General features: G+C 36.1%; 1 protein-coding gene across 2 annotated transcripts in view; it reads right to left on the reverse strand.

Annotated features, from left to right (window-relative positions):
• MSRB3 (methionine sulfoxide reductase B3) overlaps positions 1 to 15825 on the reverse strand; it is a 162813-nt gene that overhangs the window by 126526 nt on the left and 20462 nt on the right. The window contains exon 2 of one of the 2 annotated variants that reach the window (XM_044226770.1): positions 5538 to 5664. The exons of the other annotated variant lie outside the window; for it this stretch is intronic. Within the exon in view, the coding sequence (XP_044082705.1) occupies positions 5538 to 5613 (76 nt within the window). The 5' untranslated portion in view covers positions 5614 to 5664. The remainder of the gene's footprint in view (positions 1 to 5537; positions 5665 to 15825) is intronic. 2 annotated transcript variants of the gene reach the window in all.

Raw genomic sequence — 15825 nt, forward strand, 5'->3', positions numbered from 1 at the left:
ATGTGCTTGTGACAGCAGTACACTTGCATGCTGCAAAAGAATGTAAATCTAGTGCCATCTACTGGAAAAAGTCGGTACAATTCAATTAGTCGTAGATCATTTTGTGAATTATGTGAGTTGAAATTTGTAGGTCTATTTTTAAAATATTATCTGTTTCTTTTTTAAAAATCTCCCCAAAGTATTTTTAATATCATCAAAGAAGTTAGGTAAGATGAGCATGTAAGACAATGGTGTAACTGAACAATGGCGGGCATTAATCTAAACATGCAGGAGAGAATTCTATTGGTGGTATCAATAAAGAAATCAGATATACTATATTCTAATCAGTTTTTATGTTAGTATCATGTGTATTGTTTAGAACACAGGTTCTGAACCTGTGGTCAAAGAGCCGTCCCTTAAGGGTTTTGGAATATAATTTAACAGAAAAATATGAAATTATATGAAAAATTGTGTGTAGGTTCACAAATGTACTTTCTGGGGGAGGAGAATCATTACATTTATCAAAGAATCATGGAGATGATTCATCTTTTCATAACCCTAAAAGGTTAAAAAATAAAACTGGCATAGAAAGCCAATATATGTAGTAGATGAACAGCAAGGACACTGATGACCTCAATTCTTTTTTTTTTTTTAAGTATAAAAACATACCATCAGATGCCATAAATGAACTGTTGCCAGCTTCAGCTTGGATAGTAGTTATTCTTACTTATGCATGTTGCTTTGGTGCATGTCTGCTGTAGCTCCTCTTTACAAATGGAAAATTTAAAGCATAGCAAATGATATTAACTTGCTCCAGAGAAAAGTGATCAAAAGAACTGGAATTCTTAATTCTCAAAATAAGCATAATGTGTTCCTATTCCCTTCCTCAAACAGTTTATCTGCCACTAAAATTCAGACTGTGAGAAAAGTAAAAGCAAATCTGGATAATACACAATGAATCCATGTTACCACTTCTTTGCTCTTTGTTTAGCTACAATGTGTTTTATACCTACCATATCAACTATATTGTATTAAATGCAACAAAATGAGAAAAGAGAAATCGTTTTTCATAATATATTCAAAAGGCAGCAAAACTACGAACTTTGTTTTTAATCTTCCCATGTAAAAGAGCCTCAAATAAATGTGTACTATCTGTTACAGCTATCACTTTACCTACATGTAAACTTTCCAAAGGTTTATTCATTCATTTAACAAATATTTATCAAGTACTAGGCATTGTGCTAAGCTCTGGAGAGTTCTAGTTATACAGATGATATTCTATGACTTGCAAACACCATTTGCAAAATATCTCTCTTTAAAACTTCTCATTTCTACATTAGGATATTATGATATCTTTACAAACTACATCACAGCCATGTGCCTGTTAAAAACGCCAATGAAGTAAAGTAACAACCACATGTTACGTGTACAATGTTAGAGAAAAGTATAATTTATCACTGTAATTAGTACTATTTAGACAAACACTCTCACTTGGCTGAAAGCTACCAGGCTATCTAGCCTAAGCTACAATTAGACTTAATTTTTATCAGGCACTGAAACTATGTAGAAAATTGTGCTTCCTAATCCCTCCTCAGATAATGCTTCAGTCTTGATATAGTGGTAAGTAATTCTAATGTTCAAATGTGGAAAAGATTTCTGTCCTCCCACCATAACCTAGGAGATTTTTAAAAAATAAATTCCCAGCCATTAATTAGTACTGAGCCTCTAGATTTGATTAAGCCAGGGCCAAAAGTAAAAACAACAGTTAATAAAATCACAGAACTGAATAGATGATTTAATTCAAATTCTTTGTTTTAAAGATAAAGATACTGAGATCAGAAGAGGTTTACATGTTCATGGTATACAAGGTAGTGATAGGGCTGTGGTTAGGAATTTTCTGACTCCTATCCCACTGCTCTTTTGATGCAAAATGAAACTGTTATAGGAAATTAAGAAAAAAATCTGAGAGAGAAAGAAATTACCTTTAATTACAAACATGAGTGAACCATAACTCAGATACACTTAATAAGCTCTAAATTAAAATTATGCTTTATTAAAAAATAAGAAGTGAAGGAAGTCAAAGCTGAAAAATGATAGGTCATCCTTTTAGGATATGGCCTCCATTCAGATTAATCCAGTTATAATCAATTTTAAGAGTCTGTCCCAATTATTTTTTGGTTCTGGAATTATTTTCTATTGAATAATATCAGAAATTAGCAGGGTATTGGCTAAGGGAGCAGAAATCTTTTTGATTTACAGAGATTTTTGTTGTAATGGGTTTTGACCAGGGAACAATAAGTTAAAGCAAGACTCCAGACTTTCACCTTAATTTCCTCTATCTCCAATTTTGACCGCTTCCCTCCCTACTTATACAAAGTAATAGGAACTAGCATTCCCACTTCAATTCATTTTTATTTTTCAAAATATAGTTTGCTTCATTCCTGTTGAACTTAATTTCTTCAACATTCCTGTATTTCTAAGAAAACAATTCTGTTAGAGAAATGGATGGTAACGGTTTTACTAATATTTAAATCGTCAAGTACATAAATGCTAGAAAGACTGACTTTCAAAATGCTTTAAAAAGTGGTGCTTGAATGACTAAGGCATAATGGAATACTATTCTAGCCAATTCATCTATCAAATTAAAATGGGTCTGCAAGCCAGAAAGATACTTTGGCTTCCATCAGTACTGGATAGTAAGAATAAAAGAAACATGTATTATTTATAGGACTTGAATTCTGGTTAGGCAAGATGTATAAGTAAAAGAAAGATAAAAACAACAGATTGAGAGGATTATTTCTCAATCAGAAAGTGCATTTATGGTTCTTATTAAAGTGAAAATAGTTAAATGAAAGATAGGACATATTTATATGTTCTTAAAAGTCTATTGTACTACAAAATACAAAGATGATAGACAGATAGAATAAAAGAAAGAAAGAAAGAAAGAAATCTATAGTGAACTCAGTGATAGTTACATATGGTGACTTGGTGACTTGCTAAATCCTTGCCATGGTTCTATGCACTTTTCACATCCTAATCTATTTCACCCCCACAGCTCCCTTTCAGGTGAATGCTATTATGAACTTCCATCTTACAAACAAGGAAGCCAAGGTACACAGCTAGTTAAGTAGCAAAACCAGACTTCAAATTCTGTCAAATGCCAGAATTTGTGTGCTTAAGCACCATGTGGTAATGGTTACTGCTTAGGAATTATCAGCTTTGTTGAAAGTATCTTTGAATCATTTTGATATCGAAATTTAAAGATACTTATAGCTCAATTAAACAATTTCATTATGAAATCCTTCAATTTCATGATTCTAATATCTCAAGGAATATACCATTAATTAGTTTATTTATTAGTAAGTTGTCACCACAAATATTTAGGCTCCTCTGTGTATAGAACACTCATGTTACAGAACACTACTGGTGTTCTTACACTTTGGGGATTTTTTCAGTGGAAAACATGGTAATTATGTATAAACTAAATAACTTTCATACTCCCACTGTCATATATAGCATATACTCAGGAAAAAGTTCCACATGACACAGGGACTACATTGATTGAGGTTCTCCCTCAAGCTCATATACAATTCAGCAGGTAAACCTTATCAGTTCTACAACCTAAAAATCTCTCAAGTCATCTCCCCTCTTTTTGTTTGGTTTGGTTTGGGTTTTTTTTGTTTTGTTTTGTTTTGTTTTTGTTTTTTGTTTTTTGAGAGAGAGAGAGAGCAGGGGAGAGGCACAGGGAGAGGGAAAGAGAATCCCAAGCGGACTCCACACCCAGCATGGAGCCCAACAAGGGGCTCATTCTGAAGACCCTGAGATCATGACCTGATCTAAAATCGAGAGTTGGGTGCTGAACTCACTGAGAAACCCAGGTGCCCCCATCTCCCTTCTTTCCAAACCAACTGTTATGGCCACTGCTTAGACTCAGCATTTCATGAGTCCCTCCCACCTCAAATTCCTTCCGTGTTCTCTGCTGGGGCCCTGCAAGGACATGGCTAGCTCAGGGAGGCAAAAGAACTGCAAGAGTCATGAATTAAGCTTCAGGAGCTTCTCAAGTCATCATAAATAGCCATAAAATCTATTTTTAAACAAACAGACATTTACTACTCAAATACAGCTTCAAGAAAAAGGCCTTAGCTACCCTTCAAATCAAGTTGCCATCCTAGTCATCTCATAGAAACATCTGGAACCAACATTGACCTTCCACCATACTAAATCAAGAATCCCTATAAAATACAAATCAAGTCATGTTATTTCCCCTTCATTCCTTCCCTAAGACTTAAATTTCTTAAAGCATCATATGAGGCGTTTCATGACTTGGCTACCTTCCTTCCTCACCTGTTGCACGTGCTGTCATCCAACCAAGCTATCCGTATGAAATAACCTGCATCTCACAGAACATACCTTGCTCTTTCAGACCTTTACATCTTACCCATGCTACTCCATATCCTAGAATTGTCCTCTCCATTTTTTGGCTAACTGATGTTCATAGACTGAGATTCCGCTTAAAAACTACATCCTCTGTGAAGTCCTCCTCTAAACCTCAGAGACCTTCCCTCCTTTACACAAATTTTACCCCTAACCCAAGAGCTTCTGTGGGTTCTTTCTTTGAGTTCCCCTAACATCCCAGGCATAAATATCTTTTATTTAGTCCTATCACCATAAGGTTCAAAGGTCCTCACACAATGTCATTTCCACCTTGAGCTAGTGAAAGAAATCGGCTTGATCTTGTTTATCACTGTATCCTCACTGCTTCCCACAATGCCTGGCACACACGGTTAATATCCAATGAATGTTTAATGAGTTGGAATTAAATTCTCTATACAAGACAGTAATGGAGATATGTACATGAATAGAAAATACAAATAATATTGAAAAATTTTTCACCAAAAATATCTGGCCATTGTGATTTTCATAATTAAAATATTAAATTTATGCTATACGTACACTGAAATTTTGGACTTTCATGCTCCACTTGTGTACATGCTTAGAAAACTATAGTGGTTCTAAATTCAGAACCAGTTCACACAAGCTGATTTAGTTGTTATTTCATCATTGTTAAGGAGAACATCATTTCTTTTTAACTAAAACAAATAAGTAATTTTATTATACTAAAGTTGTTCATTTTCATTTTTCCTTTCCCAAAGTAATGGCCACATGTGGAATGAAAAGAATTTTCATTCTCCTTGAACAAGACGAATATCCTGTTTGTGTGATTTGGGGCAGTTTCTTATAAAGATAGCCAGCCTCTTATGAATGTTATGATTTTCAGATGTGTAGTGTGCATTAAAGAACAAGAAGATATCATGAAATATTAGTGACAATTATAGACTGAGCAAAGAAACTGGACAATGTTTCCAAGGGTTATAAGGATCATGGAAATGAATGTTACTAAAAGTAGAGTGGTGATTTATAACCAATTTCCGTCTTCAAATTAGGGCCCAAGTGAAAGAAAATGGAATTTAGCAAAGCATTCTGGTGTATCATTTCCTGCAGCAGAAACACCCACCCAGACTAGTGCCCTCACTAGGTACAGGACAAGAAGTAGCAACCTGAGGGAAGCCCACAGGCTCGCAGGGCTACTGGCTGGCTCTTTGTCACCAAATGCAGCAGGTTGAATGCAGACATCACTGTGATATCTTCACCAACAGAACGAGAGGCAAAGAACAGGGGCAAGAGCTGAGTAGGAGAAAAAAGAAAACAAAAACCAATTAAAACATCACAAATGTTAAAACACATTCATTGCACAATTGATGGTTACGGTTTTATCTGGAACTGAACTCATACACACAGTGGTAATAAATTTCAAATGCCTATTTTTCAGATGGTGAGCTTACTTTCAACCCAGACTTATTTATATCTTATGAATAAAATACACACAATATAAAAGTGTAATCTGTGAACACATTTTGCAAGAGGTCAGAAAAGAGACGAAGTTTGAAACATTTGAAACATTTGAAAAGAATTAGCATTTATGGAGTGAGTTCGTACCATGTGACAGGAACTGTCTGGGGCCCAATATACACATTGTATCATTTAATTCTTACAATAAACCTAGGAGGTACATTTTATCCCCCAGTAATATGTGAGGAAATCGAGGCTCAAAGGTCCAAGGGCACAGAGCAAATAACCAGTGGAAAAAGGATTAGAAAACCCTGTTATATCTCACTGCAAAACTCTGTTCTTTCCTTACACCATGCTTGCCTCCTTCCAGCAATTATTTGTAAATCTTCCTCCCTGGAGAAGATTGTAAAATACTGAAAGATTAAGAGAGGTCTATGTTACAGTTTCTTTTTCTTTTCTTTCTTTTTTAAATAGAGAACCAAGTAACCTACAGACAACTAGGAGACTTCACTTTAGAAACTGTTAAGTTTGAGCAAAGCACAGCAAATATGAATTTTCTTTTTTTTTTTTAAGATTTTATTTATTTATTTCACAGACACATCACAAGTAGGCAGAGAGGCAGGCAGAGAGAGAGAGGAGGAAGCAGGCTCCCTGCTGAGCAGAGAGCCCGATGCGGGACTCGATCCCAGGACCCCGAGATCATGACCTGAGCCAAAGGCAGCGGCTTAACCCACTGAGCCACCCAGGCGCCCGCAAATATGAATTTTCATTTGATTTTATCATTTATAATTTCAAGGTCAATTCTGTGAATAATATTTGCAACCTAACCTTAAAAAGGGTAAAAATATTTGTAAAGGTTTTGGAAATGAATCTATGTGGAAGAATCTCAAAATTGTATGAGTGTTAAACTTCAGAGAAAAGCTCAGTCAGGATTTTCTTAAAGTTTTGTACAACCTTTCAATTGCTAAAGATTAACTTCAAATGAAGATGGAAAAAAACTAGACTAGTACTAACTCTTAATAACTTATTTTAAATTGGCATTATAAGTGACTGTAGCTACTGCATGTCCAAAAATGGATGTAAAATGAATGTCTTAATCCATTTCCTGGCCCTCATCCCCCCAGAATAAAAGTCTGTTCCTGGTCTCTTCTGACATCCTTGAAGAACAACACATAATAAACAGTAATATATTTTACCAAATCATTCTGGAGTGTATCTGACAGAAATCTGCTTGTATTAACATACCTGAACTCTGACTTCTCCAAACTAAACTCACTACAAAATTAAAACATTTTTGTGTTACTAACTGGAGACAAAAGGGAGTAAGAGGGAAGGTAAGTATCACAATGCACAGCTGAAAAGAACCATTAAACATAAATAAACATGTCATTTTCACGAGTGACTGCAGAGCAGGGAAAAGAGCATTCCTTTGGAGCAGACTACTGACTAATAAAAGATCAAAGGTCTATACCTCACAACACTATAAATAAAAATGTATTTTTTTTCCTTGTGACCTTCTCTGAGAGGAATAAAGTGTGCACGATAAATGTAATTACTTAGCAAAGCTGCAGCCTCATTGTGCTCCACAGCTGACCATAAAACGTCTTCCTATTCTGTTTCACCAACTGCTGTACCAGGCAGCCTGCGCCCCTACCGATGGCCTCGGCCATCTGGCTTGTGTCAAAGCCAGCGCACAGGAAGAAAGGGAGTGATGTCACTCTGCAGGTCAGGCAAAGAACAAAGATGCATTCTACAATTAAAAGCTGAGGGCCTCGAATACCAGGGGCCCTCAGCCCTCCAGCATGATATGACTGCGTGATTTAACGTCCAGGCTCTTGCATTTATTGCTACCCAAATAGCCAGGGCTCCATCTAGTGGTGAATCAGTTTTGCCCAATTTTCTTTAAAGGAGAACCCATAAAGTGTTACCTTAGTTGGCGCCAAGAAAGTGCAGCAACTAAAATGATCGGTAACTTTTAGAGCAGTCTAGTCTTTTTACACTGAAGAATGCAAAAATCATGATTCATTACAATGTTCTCCAATTTAAAACCCTACAAAGCACACATTTCACAGGGTAGGGTACCATACGTTTTTTACATGCCTTAATCCTCATGATAGCAGAAAAAAATAGCTAATTTTGTAAAATGCATGTAAAGTGACATTACTTACACAATATTCTGAAAATATGTCATCATTAAAATGTAATATGTCATCATTAAAATGTAAAGTGAAAAACCATTCTAAAAAATGGACACATGCATCTGGACACCTTGGTGAAATCCAACTCATAATCTTACACATCAATGGAACAAAAGAATCATAGTTATTAATATGGTTCTAACATGTGATGCCAAGAGCAACCCTCTCTAGAACAGAAAAAGAAACATCTTTATGCTGAAATGATTTAACACAATTAATTTTTAATGTTTTCCATATACATTTGCAGTAAATGAAATTAAACATTTTGACAAAGTGATCTAAAATACAGAACACATCTGCACCAAAGACGGGCCATCGCAGTGGATGTGTGAGCTCTGGGTCAGACGTCCTGGGTGGGAAAGCTGGCCCTCCCCGAACCAGTTGTGCTACCTTGGACAAACTGCTTACCCCCTCAGGGCCTCAGTTCCCTCAACTTCAAAATAAATGAATTGGTAAAAAGCACTTGGAACAACTCCTTGCACAGAGTATATACTCAGCAAATGTTAGCTATTATTAGCTATTGACATGTACAAATATTTGCTATATTTTAAAATTACATGAATTAGATATTTCTAACAGTTGGTTTACACCCAATCCTATTTAGAGTCTCCAAAGACAGAATCTTTTTGAAGCCACAAAGCTTGCTACCCTTTGATGCATTTCCACAGTAAATTATCACCCTAACAAAAATGGTAAGATAAAGATTTCCTAAGGATAATCGTTGATGAAACCCTTAGCATGTGGCAGGCACTATTCTAAGCACTTCAGTTTATTAGCTCTTTTAAGCCCGGCGGTCTTATGAGATGCATACATCATTTTCCATTTTTAGATGCAGAGACTGAGGCATAGGAAGGCCAAGTAACTTGACTAAAATCCTAGAGCCACTGAGGCCCAGGGCCCTTACTTAACTGGGCTGATGCTTTAGCAGGTTTGAACACAAGCCACAGAGCTCCAGGACCAGTGCTCTTGACTATGACACAACTGGCAATGAAGAGCCCGAGGCTGGACCAGCTCACTCTAAATCCTCTGACTCTATGGGTTCCTACTAGATAATGTGACTGACAATAAACATTTCATAAGGATTCAGTCAATTCAAGAAGAATATTTGAACATTCTCTCTCTTAACACTGAGTGAAACAAGTAAGGCGTTAGGAAAGAACACAGTCTGAGACATTCTCCGATTTCTGCATTTGCTCTCTCTGTTCCACCAGATGCAACTTCCCCTTTTGTCTTTCACTTTCAAAATTTTTCTCTCAACTTCTTGGACACACCTTTAGGACATCTCCAAAACATGCCTAGAATTGACTTCCCTTGACTATACCAAAGCTTCAGTATGTTGATAGTATAGTACTTTTGAGGCCAAAAAAGCCAATAGCTACATACACCCATCGTGCCCCCCCCCACACAAAAAACTGAAGTTTTAGTTTGGCAGTTTTCTTCTTCTTACACTCCCTGAGCCACAGGGTGAGGACCCCAGCCAGAAACAATCTAGTCCAAAAAGAGGCAAGAGAAGCACATGCATCTGAGGGCTGATAATCTTTGAGGAAAGAATTAGCATTAAACACCCTGTGGAAATTAGCACTGAGTGAGGACCACTCAGAAAACCTCTAATTCTCTGAGTTTGTCCCCAACTTCCTCACTTTTGTATTGTCTTTGGTATTCCACATGGCAGAATGACATTTATAAATAATCAACATGTTATGTTTTTAATGCCAGACACATGTCCTATGCATCTTCCTAATTTCCCAGAATATCCAGTACATCATTTTGGAAATAATTTGGTGTTTTAAAACCCTGGCTAAACAAGACCTAATGAGCAGTAACACACTATGTATTAAGAACAGAATTATACCTTGGTGGTCAGTAGGTTAGGCATCTGCCTTCGGCTCAGGTCATGATCCAGGATCCTGGGATGGAGTCCCAAATCAGGCTCCCTGCTCTGTGGGGAGCCTACTTCTCTCTCTCCCACTCTCCCTACTCTCTCTGTGTCAAGTAAATAAATAAAATATTTTTTAAAAAAAAGAATTAGAATACATAATTGTCTAATTTTCTAATTAAAACTTTTTGATGATTCTCCAATGCATATTTCAGGGTTTCCCAACCCCTGTTCTGGGAAACAGGAGATACACTTTCTGTAGTCAACTAGTTGTGGAAATGTTACCAATAAAAAGAATCCAAGAGGCTTTCTAGTAAATACTTGCTTAACCTGTCTCAACTGGTGCCTCTCAAATGATTTTGACCACAGAAAAACCTCCACATCTCTCTTCATTCCATATCCTTACTCTCCTTGTTGCCACTCCTAACCTCTCCCTTTCTGGTCCCCACTGAGGGACTAAGCATGTGATCACATCCCTTACAACAATTTTCAGGGCACTGATTGCTTATGTCTCTGTCTTCCTCTTCTAGATTATACAGTTCCTAAGCTAAGGGATGGTCTCTTTCTCCTCTTTGTATCCCAGTACCTGGCACCCAACAGCCATGATGTACTGAGTGAGAGAATGACCACATCCATGACAGATTCCATGGGTCACCATTTCCCACCTTGACTTCTCTGCCATCTCAACTGCTAATGGTGCTTAAAGATGATAATTTGAATTAAAACTGGGTGGTTCTTTCACAGGAATTAGCAGTTCCTATAAAGAGGTAGGAAGTAGAAAATGCAATCTGACTTGAGATCCAAAGATAATTCAAATGCTCTATTTTGGTTAAAAAAAAAAAATTATTTCTCATCTTTTTCCCTCCCAAACTGCCCTCCAAAAAGTTGGCTAAAATTAGTTTGCTGGTTTTTTGGTTTGAGTTTATTTTTATTTCCTTTTACTTTTTTCCTTGCAGTTAAACAATAAACTGCCAAAGAAAGATAGTATAAACGGGAACTCACAAAGTTTATCATCAGCTCCAGAAGAAACGAGCTGATTGTCCTGTGGATTTAGTATATGTGCTGCCGAAGCGAGCACTGTCCTGTGGATTTAAAGTGTCAAACCTAAAGGTCAAACGTCTCTTTCCAATAAATGCCAAAGGAATGTCTACATCAGTTGTTTTCCACAGGCTGGTAAAATATCCCCTGATAAACACTGGGGTCAACAGAGAGCTGACAAATTTGAATTTTGTCAAAGAAGGACAAAATAAAAACAAAGTTCCAAACCCTAATCTCACCATAGTATCAGAAAAGAAAGACTGTTAACACCAAGAACGAGGAAAACAATCTTCTGAATAGAATATATTTAGTTTCATGTGGAAATTATTTTTCATTATTGTTGTCTTTCTCGTTTCATTATGAAAAGAAGAAACTTCATCATGGGCCAGCACTTGGGAATTGCTAATCTAAATGTCTACTATAAAGTTCTATAAAAATATTGTTCTTACCAACACAGTGCCTAGTACAGTTTATGTTCAGCTAATGTTTGTGAAATGAATTGTTCAATCAGTCATTTACTTCTTCCAACCAACAGGCCATTAGCTAGAACTGGGCATCCCTTTTGTTAAGCAAAGATCTGTTTGTATTTGTTGTAAGAAACAGCCAGAATTCTGGTTACTCAGAATTCTAAATCAATCTTCCAAACCATTTAGAGATCACACTTTTAAGATAAGGAATTTATAAAAGTTACTCAGTTCATGTGCAGAAGTTCCTATGGAAAACAATGTGTTAAGAGGAAATGAATATGCAGAGATGTAAGATATAGTCTGCACTCTCAAAAAATGTACTAGCCTAGATGAAAACATAACACATGCCCTAAATACCTTAGGGGTAGAAATAAAATACATGGAATTTCAGGGAAAGAAATATATATATATTTTTAAATATCTTATTTATTTATTTGACAGACAGAGATCCCAAGTAGGCAGAGAGGCAGGCAGAGAGAGAGGTAGAAGCAGGCTCCCTAATGAGCAGAGAGCCCGATGTGCAGCTCGATCCCAGGATCCTGGGATCATGACCTGAGCCAAAGGCAGAGGCTTTAATCCACTGAGCCACCCAGGTGCCCCCAGGGAAAGAAATATTGCTTCCAACTTTGGGGGAGGGCGTTGGTGGTATAGTGGTGAGCATACCTGTCTTCCAACTTTGGGGGAGGAAGTGACAGATATATGGGGGTGTTGGGAACCAAAACAAGCTGCTTAAAGAAATTTTTTTAAAAAATCTATATATCTATATAGCTATATATCTGGGGTTAGCCATTTTTTAACTTTTTATCTCAAGATCTCTTCATACTTCTAAAAACCATCAAGAACTCAAGAGGTCTTTTGTTTATATGGTTATACCTATCAATATTTACTATATTGAAAATTAAAACTGAGTAATTTTTAAAAATATTTGCTGGGGCGCCTGGGTGGCTCAGTGAGTTAAAGCCTCTGCCTTTGGCTCAGGTCATGATCTCAGGGTCCTGGGATCAAGCCCCGCATTGGGCTCTCTGCTCCGTGGGCAGCCTGATTTTTCCTCTCTCTCTCTGCCTGCCTCTCTGCCTAGTTGTGATCTCTGTCAAATAAATAAATAAATCTTTTAAAAAATAATAAAAAATTTAAAAAATATTTGCTTATTCCATTAAAAAACAATTAAAAATATATTTTAAGTGACATTTTTAGTGAAAAATAACTGCATTATCCAAACCATGAATTTTTATTTTTGCAAATCTCTTTTATAGCTGGCTTAACAAAAAACAACTGAATTCTCATGTCTACTTCTGCATTCAATCTGTTGTGATATGTTTTTTTGGTTTAACTATATATATGAATAAAATCTTGCCTCAGGTATGTTGTTAGAAAAGGGAGGAATATTTTAGTAAGTTTTTTAGAGAGCTGTAGATATTTTTCTTTGATACTACATCAAAACTCGACAAATGATAGTCTGAAACTATTATCAATAAAGGTTTCATATAATTACATTAAAACTTAATGCTCTATCTTGCATTTTGTTTTTGTTTTTGTTTTTAATTTTTTGTTAACATATAATGTATTATTAGCCCCAGGGTTACAGGTCTGTGAATTGCCAGGTTTACACACTTCACAGCACTTACATAACACATACCTTCCCCAATGTCCATAACCCAACCACCCTCTCCCTCCCCTCCCTCCCCCACAACCCTCAGTTTGTTTTGTGAAATTAAGAGTCTCTTATGGTTTATCTCCCTCCCAAACCCACCTTGTTTCATTTTTTCCTTCCCTACCCCCTAAACCCCCCACTTTGCCTCTCAACTTCCTCATATCAGGGAGATCATATGATACTTGTCTTTCTCTGACTGACTTATTTCACTCAGCATGATACCTTCTAGTTCCATTCACATCGTCGCAAATGCCAAGATTTCATTTCTTTTTGTATCTTGCATTTTGAAAGGATCCTCTGACCGCATGATTTTGTAACATCATGCAATGTTCACTTTAAAAATATTGGTTTACTGGGTGACGCAGATCTTTCATAAGTTGACACATTTCATTACCAATATAAAAAGTCATATTCATTAATATCACCATTGATTTCACCAGAAGAGTCTTTAAGTACTGAGAAGCTGTCAAACAAGCTCACAGAGGTAAACATAAGTTTTCCAAAATTTTATTTTTTACCTTGCAAGCTCGAATTTACCATTGCCAACTAACACTGACAACCGTTTTCCTTAAAGTGAAAGAATCACTTCATTCATTAAGAAAATGCATGCCAAATATCCAAGTCTAAACAACCACAGTTGGTCTGTTGGTCATTCCGTCAAGTAAAATTGTGTTTCAAACAACTGCAGAAGCGCTTTGCCTGGAGACAACCACTATTCTTTGGTATGTAGAAGCCCTTTATAAAAGTGTATTTTCCTTACTTCACACAGAATTTTACAAAGATATGTACTCAAGGTCAAGATTTAATTAAATTAATATAAATGTTACTGCTTCATCAAGGACATTCTTCTGTGAAAATGGCTTTTCCCTCCATGTGTATGTTAATAAAGAATAGAACGACTACTAATAAAGTTTGTTGTCACCACCTTGATTCACAGTAAGACACCAACAGTGTTACCCACTTTTGCTTTTCCAACATCACAGCAAATGTCAACACAATGAAAAAACATCTTAGTATGAAAACAGTTTTCACTTTGTGATTCCCTTAAATGGGTCTCAGAGACTCCAAGGGTCATCAGTCTACACTTTAAGAACTGCTAGTCTGGCACATTGCTGGGCAACAGCACAGTAAATAGTCAATAAATATTTGTGGAATATATGAAGATGAACAGAGAAATACATGTAAAATTCATCCCATAATGTTTAAGAAACAACAAATGGTTAAAAAATAGTATCAGTAGTCTCTTTAGATTTCTTACTACTTCTCGAGATAATTAGTACATTTTCTATTTCTTCTAGTCTGTGGACAAATGCAAAATTTTAAACTATTTTATCAAAAGGAAGAGGATAGTCATGACAGATTTCTGAAAGTAATGATTAAGTGCTACAAACCAATTTTCTCAGCACCAATCTTTGAAATACACAAAAGTCTATGTCCTACTAAGGGAAAAGAAAACAAATTTTGAATTACTGCTATCTAGAAAAGGAAAATTAACTTGTTGATAAATTCAACATTTTTCAACCTATATCATATACATGGCATTATTAATTCATGTGATTTCTACTAATAAAAGCCTGACAAAGAATTAGACCTCTGGGAAATGCTTGAGGGTAACGGAATTGTATCATTAAATAGATTTAGAACTGGAAAAAAAATCTTTGGAGAACACCTAATACATCAATTTTTGAATATGAAGTCATCACCCACCACAAGTAAAATATTATTTATGAGGTGTTTCACACGTAATTTATTAAAAATTAAAACTTTAGATATCAAAGTATGAAAATAAGGTTTTTTAAGAAAGCAACTAGGATGTATTTAGAGTTATCTCTTTAATAATGTCACCCTCATTTTGTTTTCTGACATGAATTCTTGAGTGGGAGAGAGAAGAGTGGAGTTAGAACTCACACCAGGAAAGTGCAGCCTAGACCATCTGTTCCTCAAGTCTATAATCACAATCTGCCGTATGACTGTGAGTATGTTGTTCATGAAATATCACCCATCATGTGTATCTCAGTGGAAAAAAAAGTGGGAGAAACAATGAACTGATCCAAACCTCTTATTTTGTAAACAGCAAAACAGAGATAAAGAGACTTACCAAAGGTCATACAGCCAACTGGAGAAAATATTAGGCTAAAACCCCTCTTGTCTACAAACTGCAGCATCTATATTTTCTCTATTATTCAATTCACATAGAAAGTAAGAAAAGGACATAAAGAATTGCACCTAATACTGACAATGCAAAGGTTACACTGTGTCAATTAGGGTATACCAACAGTAGAGTTAAAACAGAATTATGGACAAAAGTCCACCTTCTGATGCTAATTGTAACTTTACTAAATGCTATTTTTTTTTTTCAGAATTCCTGTTTTGAAAAGCACCTAGTTAAATACAGGAATTTGGGGCGCCTGGGTGGCTCAATTGTTAAGTGTCTGCCTTTGGCTCAGGTCATGATCTGAGGGTCCTGGGATGGAGACCCGCCTCTGGCTTCCTGCTTGGTGGGAAGCCTGCTTCTCCCTCTCCAACTCCCCATGCTTGTGTTCTCTCTCTAACTGTGTGTGTGTGTGTCTCTCTGTCAAATAAATAAATAAAATCTTTAAATAAATAAATAAATACAAGGATTTGTTCATTCTCACAGTAATATTTTATGACCTCTATCTCCAATATAAAACACAAATCTTTTTCTTCTAAAATGTACATTGATTTCACAGCTCATAGCCTCTACATTATATATGTGTTTCATCTAAACAGTCTTTCTTAATATTT

Source organism: Neovison vison, chromosome 12 (genome assembly GCF_020171115.1).
Source record: "Neovison vison isolate M4711 chromosome 12, ASM_NN_V1, whole genome shotgun sequence".
Classification (NCBI taxonomy): Eukaryota; Metazoa; Chordata; class Mammalia; order Carnivora; family Mustelidae; genus Neogale; species Neogale vison.